Genomic DNA, 25,705 nt, shown 5'->3' on the forward strand with positions numbered 1-25,705 from the left:
TCACACCGAAACCGGTTTGGCTCAGTGGAAGAGCGTCGGTCTGCAGACTGAGTGGTCTCGGGTTCGATTCCGATCAACCGCATGTGCATTGGTTGCGGGCACATCCCCGGTGGGGGGTGTGCAGGAGGCAGCTGGTTGATGTTTCTCTCTGATTGACATTTCTAGCTCTCTATCTCTCCCTTCCTCTCTGTAAAAAATCATATATATATATATATATATATATATATATATATATATATATATATGTATGTATATGTATATGTATATGTATATGTATACACACACACACCATGAATTTCAGTAACATAAAATTAGAATAAAGATATCTGAATAAAGCAAGACTACTTGAAAACAATTGCAAGACATTGAAATTAATTATCTACCTACCAGCTTTTTAAAAAGTAGCAAGGAGCCCAGCCCACGTGGTTTGCATTGACCTATGAACCAAGAGGTCACAGTTTGATTCCCAGTCAGGGCACATGTCCAGGTTTTGGGCTCGATCCCAGTGTGGGGCATTCAGGAGGCAGCCACGTGATAATTCTTTCTCATCATCTATGTTTCTATCTTTTTCTTCCTCTCCCTTCCTCTCTGAAAATTAGCAAGGAAGCCTGTGTTCTGTTAAAAGTAGTTTCCTGTAATATATTGAAATTCAACATATAGCCCAGATGAAAGATATATGTTTTATTTTAGAGTATTATTGATGTTCTTGTTATTCCTATTTATATAAGATATATGGACAAGAAATAGTATTTAAATTTTTTAAAAATAATATTTACCTGGATTTATGAAACTAATTGGTTGCCAGCTGATAAAAAAAAGTTAAGCAGTTCTCGATGGTTATTTCTGGAGCTTTATTTTGGAGGAATCTCACCAAAGTCCCTATTCTTACATATCACACACACTATTGAAAACAAATAAAAATAAAATTCTAAAAGGCATACCAGCACCAAATCTCCATGACAGTGAATAAACTAAGAAATAACTCATCAAGCAATCAAGCACAAAAAATTAGAAAAGTTGAACAAGACTGTTTAAATAGATGATTTGTAATTATTAAAATAATAAGGAAATAGAGTTCAAATGAAATGGCACATTACTTTATAAAAAGATGCCAAAAATGAGGAAATAACTAAAAAGAATTAGAAATTGCAACATATAGTCAAGCTAATATTCATGTTTAAGTCAAAGAACATTCTTAACTATTCAACTTATTTGAGGAGAGCATTAAAGGGCTATAAGTAAATCCAAAGGAAATTATATCAAATAGAAGCCTTAAAATAGAACAACAAATGAGAAAATTTCAAAGAAATAATGGATGCTATATTTTTATAAAGTATGAGTATCTTAATAATTATACCAAAACACCTGGTATCAACTATTGAGTTGAATTTTATCTGACCAAGAACACCATGTGAACATGAAGACAGCCATTCATAAGTTTAGAAGAGAGGCTTGAACAAATGCATCCCTCAGAAACCACAAATGCAACCAACCTTGATGGCATCTTGATTTTTCAGATTTCTAGCTTCCAGAACTGTGAGACAATAAATTTCTGTTGTTTATGTTTAATCCATTTAGTTTATAATACTTATGGCAGCTCTAGCTTATCAATACACAGACCAAGAAAAACAAAGGAAGCAGAAAAACAACAAGAAGAAAACAAACAAACTAGAAAACGCAGAACCCAGACACAGCAGTGGATCTATAGTTCATAAATTCAGTGATAATCCTAATTATCAACCCAAGAGGGGGGGGGGGGGAAAGGCAATTTAAAATGGAATTTCAGCAAATTTCTCATTATCAAAATTAGTCCAGAATAAAACAATAATGAAAAACTGATCCTAGAATCCTACACAAAAATCTGATTCAATTAAAAAACAAAACAGACCATTTACTGCCCACAATTTGAATTAAAAAACAAAAACAGCCCAGCCTATTTGGCTTAGTGGTTGAAGGTGGACTTATGAATCAGGAGGTAAAGGTTGGATAACTAGTTAGGGCACATAACTGGTTGCAGGCTCAATCCCAGTGTGGGACATGCAGGAGGCTGCCAATCAATTATTCTCTCTCATTATTGATGTTTCTATATCTCTTTCCCTCTCAGAAATCAATATTTTTTAAATTAATTAATTAATTAATTTTAAAAAAAGAGTAAAGGTTGTGTATAGGCAATAAGAAAATCAAACCCAGAGAAAGAACAAATGTGGAAGAAATGAGGAACAAATATATTGATAAATGTGGGTAAATTTAAGGGAAAAATGTAATGTTTTTAACAATAATTAAAAATCAGGAAGGTACTTTTTAAAACAATGAGAAAGATAATAGACAAATAGAACATAAAAAATAAGTGATTAATGTTTAAATACCCCGCTATAGTTATATTGTTTATAATAACTGTAGTAGGATAGTTATCAACTTTAAACTTCATAAAGTACCTGTTACAAATAAATAGCACATCCTCATCTTTCAGAAAGCAGTAAACTGAACCCAAAAAGTTTAACATAGAATCAAATAGGAGTTAAATGCTGTTAAGTATGTTAGGCATATAAATAAGTATACACTTCATACAATAATACTACTAAGAAGAAAAACTAAGTGCTAGCTTAAAAATAATTTGGCTTAGTAGGCATGTAAAACTAGAAAACACATTAAGTGATAAAAGTTTGACCATTTTTATGTTCTTATTATTCAGGAGGGAGTTAGAAATATGAAGTTTTGACCACTGAGGTAAAAAATGCATGCAAAAAAATTTAGAGCAAGCACAAATATAAAAACACATACAATATAAAAATTCCAAACTGGTAGAGAGAAATCCCAGTAGACATCATTATGGTAGAATAAAAACAGAAAGAAAAAAAAAAGAAAGAAAAAAACAAGACAAACACATAGTGCACATAAAATACAAAGTAAATTGTCAGTAATAAGCCAATGTATATTAGAATTCACAGTCAACAATGGGATACAATTATACCTTAGAAAATTTATTTTCAGAATGTATAACAAAGCTAAAAGTTAAAACTAATCTGTATGTATATTATAAAAGAATCATTTAAAATATCCTTATAGTGATATAATAGCATGGAAAAATATTCTAAAACTCTTTGACCAAGAAAAACACATTATGAGGATGTCAATTTCAGGTAAACAGCGACACTTATTGCCATTTGGGCTGGTAATTATCTGCTGGGTGGGAGGGAAAGGTGCTGTCTATATGTAATGGAATGTGTAGCAGTATCTCTGGCCTCTAATAACTAAATGCCAATAATACCACATCCCTACTTGTCACATTGGCACTTTCAACAATTGGCCTTTTGAATTTATGGCCTTGTTTTTTGTAACTAAAATAATAAATTATATTTACAGTTTTATTAATATGAAGACTAATATAATGTTTACTGAATTCTATTTACTTTCATATTTTATTCTTGTTTTTTTCTTGTTAATCCTCACCTGAGAATAGTTTTCCATTGATCTTTTAGAGAGAGTGGAAGAGAAAGGGAAAGACCGAGAGAAGCATCGATATGAGAGAAACACATCGATTCGTTGCCTTTCCTTGCACAGGCCCTGACCAGGGCCCCGGGCAGAGAGGAGCTTGCAGCCAAAGTAGGTGACCTTGACCTGAATCGAACCCAAGACCCTTTGGTCCACAGTCCCATGCTCTATCAATTGAGCCAAACTGGCTAGGGTTCAAATTTTATTCTCATTTTAAAATGCATTAAACATTTTTCCTTTAGGTATCTTTGACCTTAGTGATTACGCCAACTGTAACTAATAGACAATTCAGCTGAAGTGCAAAAAAAAAAAAAAAGTATCCAGACATTAACAAATGCCCCCAGGGGACAAAGTCACCTCTGGTTTAGCAATATTCACACATACACACACACACATGGGTACAATTATACTGGTATAGTAGTATAATGTTAATAAATATGATATACCCATACTATATTTATTGCTTTGCAATGATGACCTTTTAAAATTTTCACTGTAGCATTAAGAAAGGCTATATAATGAATGCTAAAGCTATTTAATCGCTTAAACACTTTTTAAATTATTCAAATAAATTACAATTTATTCTCTAAAAATGCAACTAAACTAATGAAATCTGATTTATTGAAAAGTAATTATAAAGCATTACCAATTAAATGGAATATAAGCCAAGTCAAGTTCCTCTTTAATGCTTTCAAGTTCCTATAGGATGGATCCAAATAAATAGTTAAATTTCTATTACAACTATTGAGAAAATTATATCCATATAAAACTGAGTACCATAATTAATTTCACATGCCATCACGTCATAACACTGTCATCTGTATAAAATTTAAATGCCATGTTTTGATACAGGAAGTTTTCCATTTTAAGGAAGTTATGATAAAATCTTCATAAAGTTATCATCTTGACAATATTAAATGACAATTGGGACCATTTCTTGCTGTGCATTTAATTTAAATTCAGAGTTCATGATGACATTAAAGCTACCATATTTTTTTCCCAAAAAGCTTAAACCTTGTCATTCATTTTTATATAATGTAGTCTATCTTTTTAACCTCAAAACCATCTATTAATTTAAAACTGCAGTATTCCATATTCAAAGATATGTGAAGGTTCTCTTTTAAAGAAAGAAAGAAGTACAGATTAATGACAGTAATAGTGATGATGAAAGGGGGATTTCATGCACTATATACCAGAAACTAATTTTCATTAAAGAATCAGATGTGTTATGATTTCTTCTTTGGCAGTGCTGTAACTAATCCCTCTTCCCACGAAGAGGTCACTTAACTGTTTCAAGCATCGTTGGTTTTTATTACTTGAGGGATTTGGCAAGATGATTTCTTAGTTCCATTATACTGCCAAAATTCCTTGCTTACCCTCCATATGTTTGCTGTTTTTCAATAAAACAAATTGTGAATAATATCATAGAGTCAACACTCCTCTACACACAAATGTAAGATATAGGTAGGGAGGTGAGGGAGACTGGTGGAATTTTAGAACTAACCTCTTAACAGATACAAGCAATATCTTCCACATATTTTGGTTTATATCTAAGAAATTCTAAGTTATAAGCAGATACACCATAAATGCAAGAAAGTAAATATTAAGAATGCAATTCATTTGTTCACCCTGAAATTTTTTAAGTTTTTATAAGCTTTTATTATCAACTATATTTTAATATCAATTCACCCCTAAACCCAGCATAATATTGTTAATATGGACAATATCTACTTAGAGATATCTTGAATAAACACAGAATTTTCTTTGTTCCTTATATGAGAATGTTTTGCCAGTTAAAGAAGTCAATTATAATGTTTTTAAAATGAAAATAATATGTATTTATGGAGCACAAGGTTTAGCTAATCACATTTACCACTTGAAGTATAGAAAGCTTATTACCAGTAGTTGTGTGTTAATAGACATATTTCTAGTGTGTATTCTTGGTTATATTTGACCAATTACATATGATTAAATATTCCTTATGTACACCATAAGGGTCACTACTCTTTGCTGCTATAACTTGAACAAGGATATATATATATTTTAGAAAATATTAGATACATGCAATACAGCCAATAGCTAGTACTAAAATTAAGGATTCAAATGTATTCAAATAACACTTTCTGTAATCTTACACAGCAATTCCATTTTTATACCATTCTTTTTTCAATTGGTAATATGTTCTAATATATGTAATAAGCTGTAGATATTCGGTTTTTTAAAATGCATTTTTAATTACTGCCTCTAACTCTGAACCAATATCCTAAAATTTTAAAAGTATCCAAATTAAATAAAAATACAGTTTTAGTCAAAATAATGCTAAGAATTACTATCCTATATACGGTAATAAAAGGGTAATATGCAGATGAACTCAACGGCAGAACAACCAACCAATCAATCAAAGTGTAATATGCTAATGATATGCTAAGGATGCTCAACTGCTTGCTTTGAATTGTACTGACCACCAGGGGGCAGATGTTCCAACCAGTAGGTTAGCTTGCTGCTGGGGTCTGGCTGATTGGGACTGAGCAAGGCATTCCCTGGAGCCCTCCCACAGTCCTCCCCTGGCCCTGTGGTGCACTGGTGGACCTTCAGCCTGGCCTGCACATTCTCACAGTCTGGGACCCCTTCTCACAAGCCAGAGAGCCAGCTTCAGCCAGATCTCTCAGGGTACTCCCCTTGGGAGGGTGCCAGACACAGGGCTCATGGTTGGCGAAAGCTGTTACAGCAGTGTGAGCCTCTCTCGATCAGGACTGATTGGGTGTAAGCCTGCAGCAGGCACAGTGGGACCAGAATGAGTGGGAGCAGCAGGTAGAAGCTGCAAGTGGCGTTGGATTGTGGGTTTCAGCTGAATCCCTGCAGGACACCCAGAAGAACCCCACCCATGCAGGAATTCATGCACCAAGCCTCTAGTATTAAAATAATAAACTCTTATAAAGTAAAAATCATAAATTCAAAAACAATGGTAACTGTGAAAAATTATTGGTAACTTATATTACTGGCAAATAATTATTGTACTACTAGGACCTCTCCCTAAGCCATCATCATACATCCTTAGCACTATCTCTCCCGCCATCATTCCTGCGCTCGCTGGCCTGGAGCCTGGCTTCTGGCTGAGTGGGGCTTCCCTTGTGGAAGTGCACCAACCACTGTGGCTCCTGCATTGAGCGTCTTCCCCCTGGTGGTCAGTGCATGTCATAGTGACTGGTTGTCCCACCGTTTGGTCAATTTGCATATTAGCCTTTTATTATTATAGGATTATATTCAACAATACTAATTGATAAGTTAAAGAGATAACTAAAAGAATATAAAATGAAGGGCCATGAAGTGCCAGTAAAAAAAGAAATATTCATAGCCCTAAAAATATGAAAAGATGATCAATTTCACCCATAATAAGAGAAATGGAAATCAACATTATAGAGAGATGTAATTTTTCACTGATTGTATTTACAAAATTCCAACGTTTATAGTCCCATCTGTGGGTATTACTTAGAAAAACAATCGCTCTTATTAGTATACATCACCGAGAGAAGTGCAAACACAACATCTACAGAAAGGGATCAAATAATTCCTACCAAATTCAAGATGCATTGATCTTTGAATCATAATCTCAACTTCTAGAAATAACTCTGTAGATACACTTATGTGTATGCTAAATGATATGTGTACCAGGACATTTGCTATACTCTTGCATGTAATGTAACAAAACAACAACAATAAAGAAACATTATAGCAGAGTTAATGAACATTCATTAGAATTACTATGGGGAAGTAGTATGACAGCAAAACTGATCAAGTAAAGACCTCCAAAAAAGTATCTCTCCCATAAAAACAATGGTTAGTGAGAGATATTTTTATTTCAATAAATATCAGTAATTATCGCAACCCAATATGACTACAAATGGTTATAGTTTATATGGACTACTTCCCAGTGAATTACCACATTTGATCATTATAATGGGAACTGGGATTGATACTGTGTGAACAAAGATGAAATTGTCCCTAAAACTGCTTTGAAAGTATTCACAGTAAAGTAGGTAAGATAGACATTTTAACTGGAAGCTCACAAACATGTCCTGTAAATTGTCATTAGTCAATATTGTAGACTTTTCAGGCCTTAATCTTTCTTGCCACTACTCGGTTCTACCACTGTAGCTTAAAAAGAGCTACATGCAAAACATAAATGCTTGAGTGTAGCTGTATGCTAATAAAACATTATTTATGCAAACTGATATTGGATTTCATATTAACTTTGAGTCTCACAAAATATTATTTTAAAAACTGTTTTCACCAATCCAAAAATAAAACAAAACTTCTTTCGTAAGCAGGTAAAACCAAAACATGCAACTGGCTGAATTAAGCATGTAGGCTATAGTTTAAATTACCTATAATCTAAACAATTAAACCCGACTCTCTAATATACATGAGTTAGTAATTGAAATGTCACACAGTATTTCTCAGTTTTACATGTAAGGGAACAGAAATGCAGGACAATAAATAGACTTGCCAGTTTTAATACAGATAATAAGCAGAGAAGCTATAAGTCAAACCCAGCTCTCTGCTACCTAATCATTATTACCTTTTGAAGGCAATGAGTCTGCTCAACAGTAGGTGTGATGTATGGCAGCCCTTTTAGGTTATGTGTGGCATCTTAAATGAAATTATATTCTTGTTTTAATGGGATTTACTCCACACTGTTCAACTTTTAAAAAACTAAAAAGTAGACTACATGGTCTATGGTGTTTTTAAATGATTTTTAAAGATAGAACCTAGCCTGGCTGGTGTTGCTTAGGGGTTGAGCATCAACCTCTGAACCAGGAGGTCACGGTTTGATTCATGGTCAGGGCTTATGTCCAGGTTGTGGGCTCAGTCCCCAGAGCAGCACATGCAAGAGGTGAGTGATCAATGATTCTTTCTCATCATTGGTTTTTCTATCTTTCTCTCTTCCTCTCCCTTCCTCTCTAAAATCAATAAAAATATATTAAAGAAAGAGAGAACCGTTTTATTTCACAACTATAATGATATTACCATATAATTAGTTCCAGGAGTGAAGGGTTTACTCTCTAACAAATGTGCTATTATATCTTCAGTATACTAAATATTCAATTATTTAAAAATATCTTTAACAAGTCTATGAGATCAAATTAATAAGATATAGTCACATATTAGTTTTAGTATTGAATTTCTCATGACCATTACATTCTGGAATAAAATTATGGATCATCAAATATACATACATATAATGTATATAATTTGTATATATATATATGATCCATTTATACATGTGTGTGTATGTGTGTGTGTGTGTATATGTGTGTATATGTATATTAGTTATACTATTTACCATTGGAAATGGCCTTATGATCATGGCCTTAGCTACATATAAATGTTTGAGTAGTGAATAATATATATTGACTCATGTCAACAAAATTAATTACCTCATTATAAATCTAATCATTGACTAAAAAATTATCATAAAAATACAAGTTGCTATGTATCAAAATACATAGGTTTGAGTTTTTATCAAAAGTCCAGTAAGTGTGATCTATAATAATAAACGGGTAATATGCTAATTAGGCCAGACTTCTTCAGGATGTCATTCCAGATGTCCTTTCTGACAAAGCCTGGGCTGGAGGGAAGCCAGCCTGGTCCTGGGTGCCTGCAGGCGGCCCGAGGGAAGCCAGCCAGGGTGCTGAGTGCTAGGTGCCTATGGACATCTGGAGGAAGGAAGCAGCCTGAATCCCTGGGTGCCGGAGGGAAGCTGGTGCCAGCAGCCAGGTGCCAGCAGCCAGGGTAAAGGCCTTCTCTTGCATGAATTTTGTGCATCAGGCCTCTAGTTTGCTTCATAATGTGAAATATAACTACACATAAAAAATTACAATTTTCCTGATGGAAAAAAATTTTTTCTGTTCTTTTTTTCCCTCTCCTTTTAAAAGATTATAGTAACGGGACTATAAAGTTCATAACAAAAATGTTTTTTTAATAATTCAATATGTTATGCATTTATTTCATACATGCGTTCCCATTTGCTTCATGGGGTACTTTGTAGGAAAAACAATATGTAGGATGACAATAGTATTTTTGGTCTTTTTTTAATATGCATCTGAGGAGGATGGAATTGTTTGAGATCTTTTTATGTGTGTTCCATATTCTGACTCCACAGCTCCTGCCTTATATGGAAAACACAGCTGCAATCCAGCCCCGTTCAGATGAGGGGTGGAACAGATGGCTTGTGATCTTGTACTGCCTACACATTAAGGCAGCACCATGGCTTGGATTAAGTACTTTTTTTTTTTTTTTTTTTTTTGACAATGCTAAAGTGAAAATAAATAGCCAAGCTGGGAGATGAAGCCTACAGTCATGGAGATTTTACCGCTGTGCTTGCTGATTCCCTCAGATCTAACCTAAGTGTGGCTGCTTCCTGGATCGATGAGTAATTCATCAGAAGACCTCGCCACTTCCCACTCGATTCTTCTCTCTAGAGCCCAGATGACACATGCTTAAACGGTCCCATTTACTGAGCACACAATTTCCTATAGTGTTTGGTAAGCCATTAAATTGTTTTGTCTGGTATTGAGAGAAAGGAAAGTTGGCCTGAATTTACTGGTCATTTTAATCTCATTATTTTGGAATTTAACAAAAACTGTACATCTAGTGTATATTTAATATATTAAAAGTATATAAAAACATTTTATGGAATATAATATGAGGGGTTAGAAAAATATCTGTGTGCTTATAAAGGCTGACAAATTCAGGTACAATCTCTTTAACAGAACTATATTTATTAACATTGTAATGATATAGTATCTTCTTTTTAGCCTCCCAAGTATTTGTAATAAATTTAAAAAATGTAAATATTATTGTACCAATTAATGCCATTGTGAATATATATTCATGGTAATAAATTCATTTATTTAATTATGCATTAAATTAAATGTTTTCACTTTTTATACTAGTATGAGAACAGAAAGAGTAATATGTTGGTAAAGAACATTCAGTCTAGAATTTATGGACTGATTTTAGAGAGATGTGACTTGATTGGTAAAGTTCATTTTTTACAACCTTTATTTTAAACTGTTTAGTTTAACTATTAGTCTTCTAGGACATAGTTTACTTACCACTCCATATCTCTTCAAATTCAACTCCCACTCAACCCTAATATCAGCTCAAAATTTCCCCAAAGAGGAAAAACAATCCAAACAACAAAAGCTTACCTTTCCAACATACTGTGGATCGGGTCCCATATGTTCTTCTAAAACAAAGAACTGATTCCAAACCCATCCCCTTTTGGGACGATGGTGGACTTCGGTCTCTCCTTCGATGTGCTTGGTCTGATTTCTGGTCACCTTGATGGAGCTGTGGTGAGCAGTTCCATAACACCTCTGCACAAAACAGAGACACACGAGGACTGGACAGATGCAAGATGTGCTCGCAATTTTCATTGTAAGATAACTTTCCAGGTCACAGTTTTCCTTCTTTTCCTTGTCAGGTGCAAATGCTTAATGAGCATTCAAGAGAGAAGCCAAAGCATCCTTCGGAAGGACAGTCCAAAGTAAAGTGTTTAGCGTGTCCATGATTTAACTGTCCACCAGGGAAAGGTCAGATTGCATTTACATCCTGAAACACTTCAGAGATTCAAAGCTGCAGTGGTCTGATTCTTAGTCTTCACAGTAGGTGAACACAGGCAACCATTTTCCACCTAATGGAAAGAGAGAAAATGATATACAGAACAGAACTTGGTAGGTTTAAGTATTTGCTCTGAATGCAAAACATACTATTAATGCAGTGTGATGCTGATAGGAAAAGAACATGTGCAAATTATTATATAGACATTCATAAGCCTGCAACTGTGCATGCTTTTACATGGACCTCCCTACTCATACTGTTAATCTTCATACACATTTAGACTAAATGTATATTGAGGATATTTACATGTTTCTAGAAACATAAATAATGCAGCCTTAGGGAGTGTTTAAATGTTCAAAAACCAATGATGAGTGTGGGCCTGAGTGTGGTATGATTGCTTACAACACATGATCTATTAGAGACTCCATGCTAAGTGCAAATGTTTTGTTTACTTTCGTATTTATTCAGCTTTCTTGGATGTGATAAAAATGTACTGGACATTAATTGCCTACTACAATACATGTGACTCACTGAACTTCAACAAAGTACTCCATAGAGTTGAAAAATTGTCACTGACCATCACAACAATCCAGCAGGCACTTAACCTGTTTAGTAAGTAAAAGAAAACAAAAAATAAGAAATGAAACTGAAAGATCCCCCATTCTCAGAGAGCAGATTGGCACAATGGATTGTGAGTAAGCATATCAACTGGCTCAGTCATAGCTTGCATGGATTTTGATGAGCCTGCAGATGCTACTCTATGGTGCAGTCTTAACATATAGGGGAGGCATACATTAAAGTATGGGGATGACACTACACATAATTCCATCAGCCTTGCAAGGAAAGTTGTAAGGAGAAAAGAGGGTGGTAGAAAGAACATAAAGGAAAAATGTTTTGTCTTTCAAATGAAATGCTGCAGACTTGGACTTAGGTTTTAATATAATTGGACAAAAAAAGTAAAACTTGAGAAAGATTTCTGGAAGATAAAACAAAATTATTTGGTAGAGAAAATGTTGACTGATATTAATTAGTTTATTGAAAAATAAAACTGTGTAGCAAGTTCTACAGCCTTTGTGTGTGTGTGTGTGTGTGTGTGTGTGTGTGTATTTCAGTATGTATTTAGAAAATTATACTGATTCAAGATTATTGCTATTCCATCCTGCAAAAATATTAGATGAATCACTTTCTCAGTCAATTAAATTCACCCCTGCAAATCAGCACAAACTGAAATGAATCACAAAATGTTTGACATGACAGTATAAATTATTTCAAAAATTGAGCATAAATAACCAGTCATCATACAACTCTTTTATACAATTGGTAAAAATGTTTATAATAAGTAGGAAATGAATTTTTAAAAATCACATGAGCCTGACTGGCATGGCTCAATGGTAGAGCATCAACCAATGAACCAGGAGGTCACAGTTCGATTGCTGGTCAGTACACATGCTCAAATTGTGGGCTCGATCCCCAATGGGGGTTGTACAGGAGGCAGAAGATTGATCATTCTCCCTCATCATTGATGTTTCTACCTCTCTCTCCTTCTTCCTTCTTCTCTGAAATTAATAAAACTATGCCTTTTTCTTCTTTTTTAAAATCACATTGAGGCCTAAAGCAAGGCGCTTTCCAACCAATGTATTTGTCCGCAAATTAAGGTTAACAGTAATTTTGACTTCACAGTTTTTTAAGTATTGTATTAGAAAAGAATTGGGAATTCATTTTAATAATCTGGCAAATAAAATTAAATTTTGTGATACTTTTGAAATAAAGAACATTTTTTTCACTCAATGAGAAAAATAAGGGGAAATATGTAACACTTTCAACAATGAAGATTTTAAAAAATACAAAATAAAAAGACTTGAAAAGAGAAATGTAATTCTAGTTCCAATATAGTAAGAACATAGAAAAGTCAGAAAATGTAGGTTTTCTTCCTTTTTTTTGACAATTTACTTATTATATGTACTTATGTGAATCATATAATTTCTTTGAGTCTCAATATCTCACTTACTAAAATTTGTGGTGTAATTGTAATGTTCTTTGCAGTTTATCTAAGAAATTGGATGATTTTATATTAAAATTTTCTTTCTTCTTTTAAATAACAAATTTCAAAATAAGAAACTTTAGCCTTTCTTCTTCGAAGTAAAGTTGATGAATATACAGAAGATATTATCTTAATACTTTCACACCACTTGGTGTGATTGTTAAATGAAATTAACATATTTTCTTTTTATGCTAACTTGTTTTACAAAGCATAATTCATGAGTAAAAGGTGAAAAAAAGTGGCTTTTGTAATGCATTATTGATATATTGAGTGAGATTTAAAAAAAAATAATGATCTTATATTCCATTCTAAAAATACATAAATGCATTTTAATCTATATATACATTACATGATTGTGAATATCTATTACAACAGTTATAAAAAGTAGTAAATAAGGATCTGTGAAATGAAACAAAAGAACAAATATAAACATCACTATGGTACTTTTGATACTAATTTTATTTACTATATTATGAGAGGACAGACCCCACATATGAAAATGTTCTGCTCTACTTCCGGAAATCAAACCTTCCACAAGTAAGAAAGAATAAAAATAAAAATAATAAAACCAATGAATGAGAATACCGCAATAGATGACAGAGCCCTAACTTTCACCTCAGAACACCTAGGAACCAGACACGTTCTTCTTCTAATTTATTTTTTCAGTATGCTTTTATTGATTTCAGAGAGGAGGAGAGAGGAAGAGAGAGATAGAAATGTCAAGGATGAGAGATAATCACTGATCGGCTGCTTCCTTCACGCCCCACACTGGGGATTGAGCCCACAACCAGGGCATGTGCCCTGACTGAGAATCCAACTGTGACATTCAGAGGTCAACACTCAATCACTGAGCCAGGCTAATTGGGCTCATCTTCTAACTTTTTAATCATAAATTGCATTTGTGACATACAAGTTATTCACACACTCCAACAACATGAAACAACTGATGGATGTATGTAGTGAAAATTGAGAAATATTTCACAGCAGTGTAAGGGTCTCGACAGCCAGATGTAGTGGTGGTCAATCTGGCAGCTGTGATAGACAGTCAGTGACAGATGCACAAAGTAAGAGTCATTCTAGCTACACAGTTTCAGTGGTAAGTTCTTAATATTGTTTCTTACTGTCTCACTTCTATTGGTATTTACTCTTCGATAAACCTAATTCTTAAGGCTCTTCATCAATTTTGAAGGCTATCTAATATGCTTCCAATAAATGTATTTGCTGCTGTCCATGGCCAAGTTGAATTTTTCTGTTTGAAAACAAGAACCTTTTCTATAAAAAGCATTATTTTCATAAAACGACAAAAAAAAGTATTTCCAAATAATACATTACTTGTAACAATGTGGAAAGCAGGACCCTCTCCTCTGCTCAGTACTTAATCTAAGTGAGACAACTTTGTTGCAAGAGACTAGTCCTCTTGCTTCTATGACTGTTCCCTCTTTGGTAGTAGAATTAGTAATGCTGTACTTAGTCAAGAACATGACCTCAAAGATTCATTTTATAGAAAACTATCCCATTTATATGAGCATTTTATTCTCTGAGCTTTGTAGTTCTCATTTATGAAGAAAGATTTGTACTTGAATTAACTTTAAGCACATTCAGCTATCTAATTCTTTGACTTTCTGATTTAATAACCATGCTTCATTTACAAATGACTTTTCTTACAGAGTTACTCACATCACCCAAGGTTAAAAAATATCAGCCGCTTATAACTCTTCAATACAGTCATTCTATCAGAGAACACTGGAGAAACACTATTCTCAACAAAAGGATTCTCCCATTTACCCTCAAAGTAACTGCTTACAACATGGGTCTTTTAACTAACTTTTCTTACCAATATGTTCTTGGATTATAAACTTGAGATTCCAAAGGGGTGTAGAGAATGTCTTAGGTTTTCTCTCTCTTGTTTTATAAGAAACTTTTTTTTTTGCTTCTTTTCTTGTTTTGAAAATGTCTTTGTTAAAAATACTTTTGTCAATTTTATTTCAGGAATCTGCCATTCCATTCTCCATATGTGTGGGATGATATATTATTTTACATATTCAACAAGCCTAGAGTAATAATTGCCACCAATTTCCCAGCTATGGCGTTATACATTATTGGTGGGAATTTATCTGACTTTGCATAGAGCAAGTTTAGTTTAAATAGAAAATGTCAAAGGAAGATAGAGTATGATGGAAAGTCCATGTATTTTGGAAGTGCTTTCACTGTGAGATGTATAGGATATCCTATATGGAGAAGCGCATGTCAATGGGAACATGTTGCTTAATGAACATCTGTCAGACCTGCACATCCATCAATGAGAAGGCCGTTCCTCATGAGAAGATGACTCATCTTGAAAAGAATGAAATTTAACTTTCCCATGATGAATTATTAAAATCCATCACACTGTCAGGTAGATTTAAGTTAGGAAACTTAAATTAGGTCTGAATTCTAATGTCCTTATATAAGACAAAAGTTATAAATCCTTAAGAGAAGTCAATGTTTTATTTTAAGGAATAATTATTTATTATATGTACTATGTATGTATGTATGTATGTATGTATGTAGTTACTTATGTTCAGGATGTGTGTTCTAAAACTTTCAAGTTATTTTTTTGGATTAGTGATTACAAGCCCAACACTAACTGCTTGCAAGATGCATTCTCAGATATTTGTCTGACCCTGAATCTATGGTTTCCATCATTTTCAGATCCAATGATCAATAATATCCATATCATTCTCTTATTCTAAGTCTATCCCTTGTTTAATTTCCATTCATATTGACTTCTGAATTTTTGTTTTATCTTCTTGTCCTTTACTCTTTATATTTAGCATTTTCTCTACAACTTTAGACTTTTTCCCTCTCGATTGATAATTTATATATTTAATAATTAATTAAATGACACTTCTCCATCAGTGTCAACTGAATTAAATAGCTCTTACTTAGTCAAAATCCAATACTCATAAACCTCATGGAATTGTCGAAGATTCCACATAAATTTGTTGCAATTTTATCCCCAAATTGCCTCTAAAATCAATATTTTTTCACTTGCAATCTGACTATTTTAAAATATTCTCATAGTATCAAGATTTGGACATAATAAATTGCATTTGCTTTAATATATATATATATATATATATATATATATATATATATATATATATATATATATATATATTACACACACACACACACACACACACACACACACACACACACACTTACACATACTAGGGCCCCAGTGCATGAAATTCATGCATGGAGGGGTATCCCTCAGCTTGGCCTTCACGCTCTCCAATCTGGGATCCCTCTCACAATATGGGACTGCTGGCTCATAACCACTTGCCTACCTGCCTGGATGATTGGCCCTCACCACCTCTGCCTACCAGCCTGATGCCCCTAATGGCTCCCCTGCTGGCCTGCTCGCCCCCTAACTGCTTTTTTTGCCAGCCAGATCACTCCCTAACTGAGCCTCAGGTAGCCACCTGTGACTTCATCCAGAAGGACATCCGGAAGGTCTCCCAGTCTAATTAGCATATTACCCTTTTATTAGTATAGATGTATTAAAATGTGACTCTCTCTAAAATACAATGAAATATGTAAATAATAACCAGTACATTAGTAAGCATTAACTTTTACATATTGTGTTTTTTTTCTGTTGGAAATATTCACTTAAACTTCTTAGAGACAGTGATGAAAACATTAAATTTTAATTACAGTTATTTCTCTCTGAATGGCTCATTCAATTCTGATTTTCTTTTCTTTTTTATTATTTAATATATTTTTATTGATTTCAGAGATGAGGGGGAGAGAGAGAAACAGAAACATCAGTGATGAGAGAATCATTGACTATTACCTCCTGCACAACCCCTACTGGGGATAGAGCTTGCAACCCAGGCATGTCCCCTGACTGGGAATCAAACTGTGACCTCTTGGTTCATTGATCAATGTTCAACCACCAAGCTATGCTGGCCAGCCTCAATTCCAATTTTCTTAAGAGCCTTACTGTCGCCGAAACTGGTTTGGCTCAGTGATAGAGCGTCGGTCTGCGGACTGAAAGGTCCCGGGTTCGATTCCAGTCAAGGGCATGTACCTTGGTTGCGGGGGTGTGCAAGAGGCAGCTGGTTGATATTTCTCTCTCATCAACGTTTCTAGCTCTCTATCTCTCTCCCTTCCTCTCTGTAAAAAATCAATAAAATATATTAAAAAAATAATAAGTACTTAGTAACTGGCAGCACTTCCATTATCATCATCATCATCATCATCATCATCACTGTTAGAATTTAGTGCTGTCTCAGTAGATACTTGCTGAATAGAATAGGTATGCTAAACGTCTAAAATTCTATAGAATATTTGACCTTCACAAATTCCGTGGAAGCCCTGTGTTTTAATGGTATGATTATTAAGTATACTAACAACTAATCTTTTGAAAGTATAGATCCCATTAAAACACTAACAACATTTATAAAAATAAATGAAAAAATGCAAAAGTAGAAAAAAATAGAAATAAAACTTTCTAAGTCAGATGAATCTTTAATGACACATCAACACACACACATTCTCCTTGAATATGTCTGATTTGTGCCCCAAATCTATGAAGAAGATAATTCTTACTTTTATGATGATGATGTTCCTATGTAAAATGCCACTGTGGCATTTGGGATTTTTATGGCAGGCAGTCCTGGGTTACATTTTTGGTTTTGAAGATATAAGATCTGGGAAGAATTACTTAAACTTTGAGTTTGCTTTCTCATGGAATTTTTTGGGAAAATATATATGAGATATACTCCTGAAGTCACAGCCCATATTCAAGACACACGAATATCCTTTCATTTCTGCTCCTGCTTTGTCCTGAAGGTCATCCAGACAGTTGTCTGGATGGTCATTCTGCTGTTCAATCTAATTAGCATATTAGCTCTTTAGTATATAAGATAGATGAGGGCAATACTAACTTCAGTTTTAAACACGGTAATTTAAATGTGACAAAACATATATCAAAGCATTTTATAAGAGTAGTGTGTGATCTTGAAAATAAAACTATACACTTTCTGCCGAAACTTGTTTGGCTCAGTGGATAGAGCATCTGCCTGTGGACTGAGAAGTCCCGGGTTTGATTCCAGTGGGGGATGTGCAGGAGGCAGCTGATCGATGATTCTCTCTCATCGATGTTTTTAATATATTTTATTGATTTTTTACAGAGAGGAAGAGAGAGGGATAGAGAGTTAGAAACATCAATCCACCGCCTCCTGCACGCCTCCCACTGGGGATGTGCCCACAACCAACATACATGCCCCTGACCAGAATTGAACCCGGGACCCCTCAGTCTGCAGGCTGACGCTCTATCCACTGAGCCAAACCTGTTTCGGCCAAATATGTTTTTTGACAGGGCATGATCTTCTAGGACAAAGGTTGGAGAAGTGTGCTAGCAGACCCCATACAAAACTGGGAATTTATAATTCAGGGTTCGTCAACTGTGTGTGTGGCCTGTACCTGGACTTCTCCAAGTTGGCCAAGGGGACAGGATGGGCAAGCAAATCTCAAGGTACATTCTGCATTTTGGGTCAGATAGTCTTGTTTCTGATGCAGGCTCATATTCTCTGCTAGCACCTATTAATCTTTGCAGCATAATTTACTAGCTTGAAAGTAAGGCAAAATCTCAAATCCTTTATTTAAAATTCTGACTATCATACTTCGATGTAACTGCTCTTTCTCAGCATTGCAGGCTAGCATTTTAAGTATTTATATAGGAACCATTTAATGTGTTCTTTGTGTCATATTTTGTAGGGCTCTCATGCCATGTCTATGTAATTTCCATCTCCAGTATTGGCTAGTGAATTCCCTTTCATATTGTCACCATTAAATAAACATTTGTTGAATGTAGTATGAATGAATGGGAAATAGACAAATTAATTCAGGGTTTGTACAACATGAGTGGTGTTAAAATGCCAAGTTTCAATTGAAAGTAATTAATTGTAAGAACATGTTACAGAAAAACTTTTTGAAAGCACTCTTTGATTTGGTTAATATTATGCTTTGGTTTTCACTTAAAAGCCTGTCACAATCAAAGAAACAAAAGTATTGGAAAACAAACAGAGTTATATTTTATCAACAAAAACCTGCTTTTTCTCTCAAGTTCTTTTAATATAGAGAAAATTAGATATTAAGGAAGCCATTAAATATTGAGCCAAATTCATTAATAAAATTTGCAATTGCACACATTCTGTAGCATTATGAGTCACATCTTATTCATTACATTATTACATAGTGCAAAAATCTGTGCATAAAATATTTCTACTATGTCTAAAAAATACAAAATTAGCCCTGGTGAGTATGGGTCTATTGTTGGGCTTAGTCCCTTACACCAAAAGTTTGCTGGTTTTATTCCTAGTTAGGGAACATGCCCTGGGTGCTGGCTCAGTCCCCAGTGGGGGCACGCAGGGAGGCAGCCGATCAATGATTCTATCTCATCATTAATGTCTATCTCTCTCTCCCTCTCCCTTCCTCTCTGAAATCAATATACTATATTTAAAAAATAAAAATTTAAATGATTATTTAGTTTGATATTATACATAAAAAATACTAAAGGAATCCTACTGGTCAAAGACTTCAAGTATCCTCACTCTCTGGTTTCTGTCACTGAATACCCTGCGCATCTTGCCAAACTAAAGTTCATATGCTCCACTTCCCCAGGACAAAGGCTACATTTCCTAGCCTCGCTTGTAGTTGAATATTGCTCAATTACTAAGTTCTAGCCCATGGCATACAAGCAGAAGTACTGTCTGTTAACTTCCCAGGAAATTTCCTCATGGAATTTTGACATGGATTTTATGTTCTCTTCCCCTCCCTCTATTTTGCAGCATGAATCCTGGATGTGTGGCTAGAATGAGTCTCAGCCTGGAGAGAGAGGAACCAAGCAACTCAATCCCAGAGGACCCTACAGAGCAGCTGTCATGTGAACTCTGAGCTGCCTTCCTGAATTAAGAGAAAAAAGTCAGTCTTTTTAAAGCCACTGTCAGCCTGGTTGGCATGGCTCAGTGATTGAGCATAGACCTTTGAACCAGGAGGTCATGGTACCATTCCCAGTCAGGGCATATGCCTGGGTTGTGGGCTTGATCCTCTGTGGGGGTGGGAGGGCATGCTGGAGGCAGCTGATCAATGATTTTCTCTCATCATTGATGTTTCCATCTCTCTCTCCCTCTCTTTTCCTCTCTCAAATCAATACAAACACACACACACACACACACACACACACACACACACACACACACATATATATATATATATATATATATATATATATATATGCAATAAAACCACAGTCATTTTGTGTTCCTATTTCCCAGAGCTAAAAACTTAACACTACTTTAATAACCATTGAACTGAGGCACTATATTTTCCATAGTTTGGGGTTTAGGGTAGGGTTTGGGGAATAAAGTACAGAGGAAGGAAAGGAAAAATATGGGAAGACAATGGATGGCACTCTATTATAAATCCAGAGAATTTATTTCTGGTGATAGTCTGCTTTGCAATTTTCATCACAGATATTAAAATATGCAGATCTTGCTTTCCCCTCTTTTTCATCTGAAATCAGAAGTCATACTTTATGCTATATCTGTGTTATTGGCAGCATAGATATTATATAACATAAATAGCAGGGGTGATGCTTGTCCAAAGGTATCCTTCAATGCCTTTCCCTAGCTACATACAACACCCTCCCTGCTTAAAATTCTTCTTTGTTGACATCACTTCCAGAATATACTAAAAAAAACTTCCATAAGAAATTCATAGCTTTTCAATATTTGGTACCTTTCCACATCTCTCATCCAGGAATTCCCATGACCTGCTCACATTTTAATATGCTCACTGTCTCTTGACTATACTGTGCTCTTGCTAGTCTTGATGCCTCTGTATTAGCTTTTTCTTCTAAATAAAAAGTCCACTTCTCTGTTTTAATTATAAAAAAAAAAAAAAGCAAGCAAAGTAAGACCTTAGAACCCAGCCACTCTGTTTTCAAAGTCCCCAGTTCTTTAATTCTCATGAAGGAATTCAGAATATGCCACGTCAGAACAGGCCACTTTGGCATATATATAATTTTAAGTAAAAGGCACTTGTAAAATGCCAGATACAAAAAGGAACTCTGACCTTCCTAAAATTAGGAAATAAAACTCCCATAGAGAAGATGTTCCCAAGAATGGTTAAGGCCAACAGTAATCTGTATAAGTAAACATTGCTAAGTAAACTCTTATCCTTCTAGTCACTCCTTAACCAATCAACTAACTAGTCCTTAAGCCCTCTCACTTTTTGTTTTTGTTTTTGTTTTTTTAATCCTCACCTGAGGTTTTTTTTTTTTTTTTTTCCCCATTAATTTTTATTGAGAGCGGAAGAGAGAGGGAAAGATAGAGAGAAATATCGATGTGAGATTAAACACATCAGTTGGTTGCCTCCTGCACACTCCCAGATGAAGGCCTGGGCCAGGGAGGGGCATGCAACTGAGGTACATGACCTTGACAGGAATTGAACCCAGGGCCTCTATCCATTAGGCCAAACTGACTAAGATGCTATGTCACTTTTCTACAATTTACTCCTCTCCTTGTCTAACTCATAATGTCAGCTTAACCTGCTTCTCAAGGTCTTCATTTTCTACTGAGGGCCCCATGTCATGTATAAATTACATTAACTATGGTAATATGCTTTTGTCTTGTTAATATTTCTAATTAAAGGAATTACAGTAAAGAACCTAAAAGGTAAAAGGATTTTTTTTCCTTCTTACAGTCATATTTATCACATGACATACATTTATGGATGTCTTCCAAATATTGGAAGACATCCAATATTTGCATGTCTTCCAAACTAATCTTCCACCTACCAGAATTAAACTTTGATCTGTTATCTTGACACATAGTCAAGATTCATTTAAATGAACAAATAAAACCAATTTGTGCTTGCATCAGTTCTAAGCATCCCATGTATTAGTCACATGACCTTAGCCAAATTTCACATATATAAAATAGGACTAATAACCTCATGGCATCTCTATGAGAATTAGTAAGTGTTATGGAAACCATCAAGTGAATATGAATAATTCTGTCAAAATTGGTTGGAAAATAAATACATGTCTTTTAAAAGTAAGAACAGCATTCTATTTACATGAAATATGGTGTTATATGCATTATGTTAATGTATTAGAATTATTTCCCATGATCTGAATATAAGAATATATTTTAGCGGAAACCGGTTTGGCTCAGTGGTAGAGCATCGGTCTGCGGACTGAAAGTTCCGGGGTTTGATTCCACTCAAGGGCATGTACATTGGTTGTGGGCACATACCCAGTTGGGGGTGTGCAAGAGGCAGCTGGTCGATGTTTCTTTCTCATCGATGTTTCTAGCTCTCTATCTCTCTCCCTTCCTCTCTGTAAGAAAAATCAATAAAATATATTTAAAAAAAGAATATATTTTAATTATAATCTGGACTTTATATACCCTGAAAAGAAATTAAAGCTAAACATTAAGAAACAGTATTTGCATAATGTCTTTATAATGAATGTGTAATACTTATTTGTCTTTTCTTAGAGCTCTGGTTTTCTATTCCAGTAATGTATAATATATGCATAATTTAAAAGTATCATCCATATGTTTTGAAAAGGTTTTTGAAAACATACATTTTAGAATGTAAAAACATAAATGCCCAAAATTGATGCATATCCAAAAAGATACTTCATGGTAGGAATAATAAGCCTAAAATGAAACTGAAAATTGTAAGCTTTTCCGTAGTATATTTCCTTCAACCACTTCTATAGCAAACTGGTTTGTTTTCTCATATGAAAAATAGGAATATAATTCTTCCCTCCTGGGGTATGTTAATTTCTTTAATTTATATATAAACTTGTCAGCTTCACTAAAATATAACTATTTGTATGATATTATGTGTAAAAAATTTAGCACGTTATTGATATGCCACAGTTTCATGTAAAGTATGGAGTCAAACATACTTTGAATTTTAAATGGTATTTAAATAGTTTTTCACAGAAAATATAAGTCTATGGAAACCTCAACATTGTTTAACTCTGAATATTGCACTTCTGAAATCTAATTAATGAGAACATTTGATAAAGTATCTCAAATAGAAAAGGCATGCCTGATGTTTAGACACACACACACACACACACACACACACATACACACACACACACACTAGAAGCCCAGTGCATGACACTGTGCATGGATAGGGTCCCTAGGCCTAGCCTGTGATCAGGGCCATCTTCTATCTATTTGCCAGTCCCCAGGCCACCCCACCACCGCACCCCACTCGGGTTCCCCATTCGCCATCTGGCAATCTATTGGAACCTCTGGACCAGGTCTGCCTTCTGCTCTCTTGCCAGTCCCCAAGCCCACCCCACTGCCACGTACCCCAGTTACTAAATTTTGACATATTAATAGAATGAGACATATTAAATACCTAACTTTAAAAATATATATTATTTTTATTAATTTCAGAGAGGAAGGAAGAGGGAGAGAGAGAGATCAAAAAATCAATAATGAGAGAGAATCATTGATAGACTGCCTCCTGCATGCCCCTTATTGGGGATCGGACCCACAACTCAGGCATGTGCAATGACCAGGAACAGAACAGTGTCTTTCAGGCTCATAGGTCAATGCTCAATCACTGTGCCAGGCTGGGCTCCATATCTAACTTTTAAAGGAGCTAAAAAAAAAAAAAAAAAAAAAAAAAAGGGATTTACTTTCACTGTCAGAAAACTCATTGAGTTTTTGTTTGCAATTTGATGTTCATATTTCCAGTTATTGCATTATCTTGTTTATGCTATTTTATAGCTCTTAGCAATTAGAAATAAAGTAGATAATGTGTTGAAAATTATTTTTAAAAACTGAGTATAGGAGAGTTCTGATTGTAATCAAGTCCCTGTGGACAGTCCTGTTAAATCTTATTGGCCACTAAAGTATAATTTTGTTGAATCATTGTGAAAATAAAACAACAAAACTGTGTAATGACCTACAGTGTATTATTAGATAACATGTATATATTTATCAGGGAATTTACCGCACTTATTAATATGATCACTACATTGTGGTGCTACAAAAATAAAAAATATTTCCAGCTGGTATATCTTTATTGGGAATATTTAAAAAGTGTTTATAACTCCTTTCCTTTCTAAATTACTAAAAGCATATTCCCTAGCTCTAGGTTTTTATCTGAAAACATTATTATGATTTTATTATTTGTTCTTATTATAAAAGTATTACCTGTTCATGATTAGAAAATAAAGAAATAAAAACAATAGAACTGGATATAAAGAAAAAAGTTAGGAAACAAAACAAAACAAAAATCCTCTGGATTTTCTTTCCTGGATTCTAAGTTTTCTCAAAAATAATGAATATGCATATATATCCCAGAATATTAAAAATAACAATTGACAATTAAACCAAACAAATAGAGATGAGGAAAATGAAGAAGTCTGTGTTGATATTTTATTATACTAACCAGCATTTTATGTTGACTACAGACTAACATTATTTTTAACTAACATATATCACACAATTTTAAAAATGTACAGAAATTTAAATACTCAATATCTTCCCCATGAACATTGTATCCACAGAAAGCATTTACTATTTCAAATCAGTAGACAACAAGCCTCTTTTGTCTCAACAGATTAATTTAAAATCTGCACATTTAAACCCAAGAGAAAACCAAGGTTTTCCTTTATTAGCTGATAGAATATTCTGTTACATTACTTTTGTAAAGCAATTAATTTGTGCATGGTGTCTGGCTTAGCATTTTTTACATGGTTTTAGAACTAAGCTCACTGTAAATTTGGTTAAACAGAAAAAAAGGATTGTTTATACTATTTCAACTATACTGTGTTGTTAACTTTGAAAATTATCAAATCAGAGAGAAAATTCTTGATTATATAGCTTGTCCTTTGGAGTCAGGCAGATCTGAGTTGAATTTTGGCTCTGCCACTCATCATTAGTAAACTGTGTTAACTAGGCAAGCTAAATATCTGCTAATCTCTGAGTTCATATGCCTGTAATGAGACTAACAACAACTGTTCAGTATGAATGATAAAATTATTACCTAAGATAATACCTCCAACTGGCTGGACTATATAAATCTCTCAAGTGTAATTAGAATTGTGTTCATTTGAGTAAGGCAACCAAACAGTTGTAAATTTACTTGTGAGCACATGCATCCAAATAGAAGGGTCATGAGATCCTGAAGTTCTTTTCATTCACATCTGCTATAAAGGCTATACTGAAACTCACATATTCTCCCTTCCCTATTACCTATCTTAGAATTCAACCTTTTTGTATTTCTTGATTCATGCAAATGAAGAGAGAGGGATAAAGTGAGAAAAAACAGCTCTCTGGAGTCTCTTTTTATAGACAGCAATCCTATCTGATCACTCTCCTTATGGCCTTATTTAACTTTATTACTTCCTTAGAGGCCCTATTTCCCAATTCACCCACCTTGGAAGTTGGGGTTTCAACCTTAGTATTCTGTCCCTGGCAACATTTAATCTCTAGAATCTAAATTATATGTGCTCAG

At 34.3% G+C, this 25,705-nt stretch overlaps 1 protein-coding gene across 7 annotated transcripts in view; it reads right to left on the reverse strand.

The window, feature by feature from the left end:
* CDH18 (cadherin 18) overlaps window positions 1-25,705 on the reverse strand; it is a 305,298-nt gene that overhangs the window by 185,998 nt on the left and 93,595 nt on the right. For 5 of the 7 annotated variants that reach the window (XM_084880780.1, XM_084880774.1, XM_084880779.1 and 2 more), the window contains exon 2: window positions 10,707-11,191. In XM_084880780.1, the coding sequence (XP_084736906.1) occupies window positions 10,707-10,934 (228 nt within the window). In that variant the 5' untranslated portion in view covers window positions 10,935-11,191. Of the gene's footprint in view, window positions 1-10,706; window positions 11,267-13,744; window positions 13,809-25,705 lie in introns of all 7 variants that reach the window. The other 2 variants (XM_084880775.1, XM_084880777.1) reach the window with 2 other exon arrangements.

This window comes from Pipistrellus hanaki, assembly GCF_964339955.1.
Source record: "Pipistrellus hanaki genome assembly, chromosome: 4".
NCBI classification, from domain to species: domain Eukaryota; kingdom Metazoa; phylum Chordata; class Mammalia; order Chiroptera; family Vespertilionidae; genus Pipistrellus; species Pipistrellus hanaki.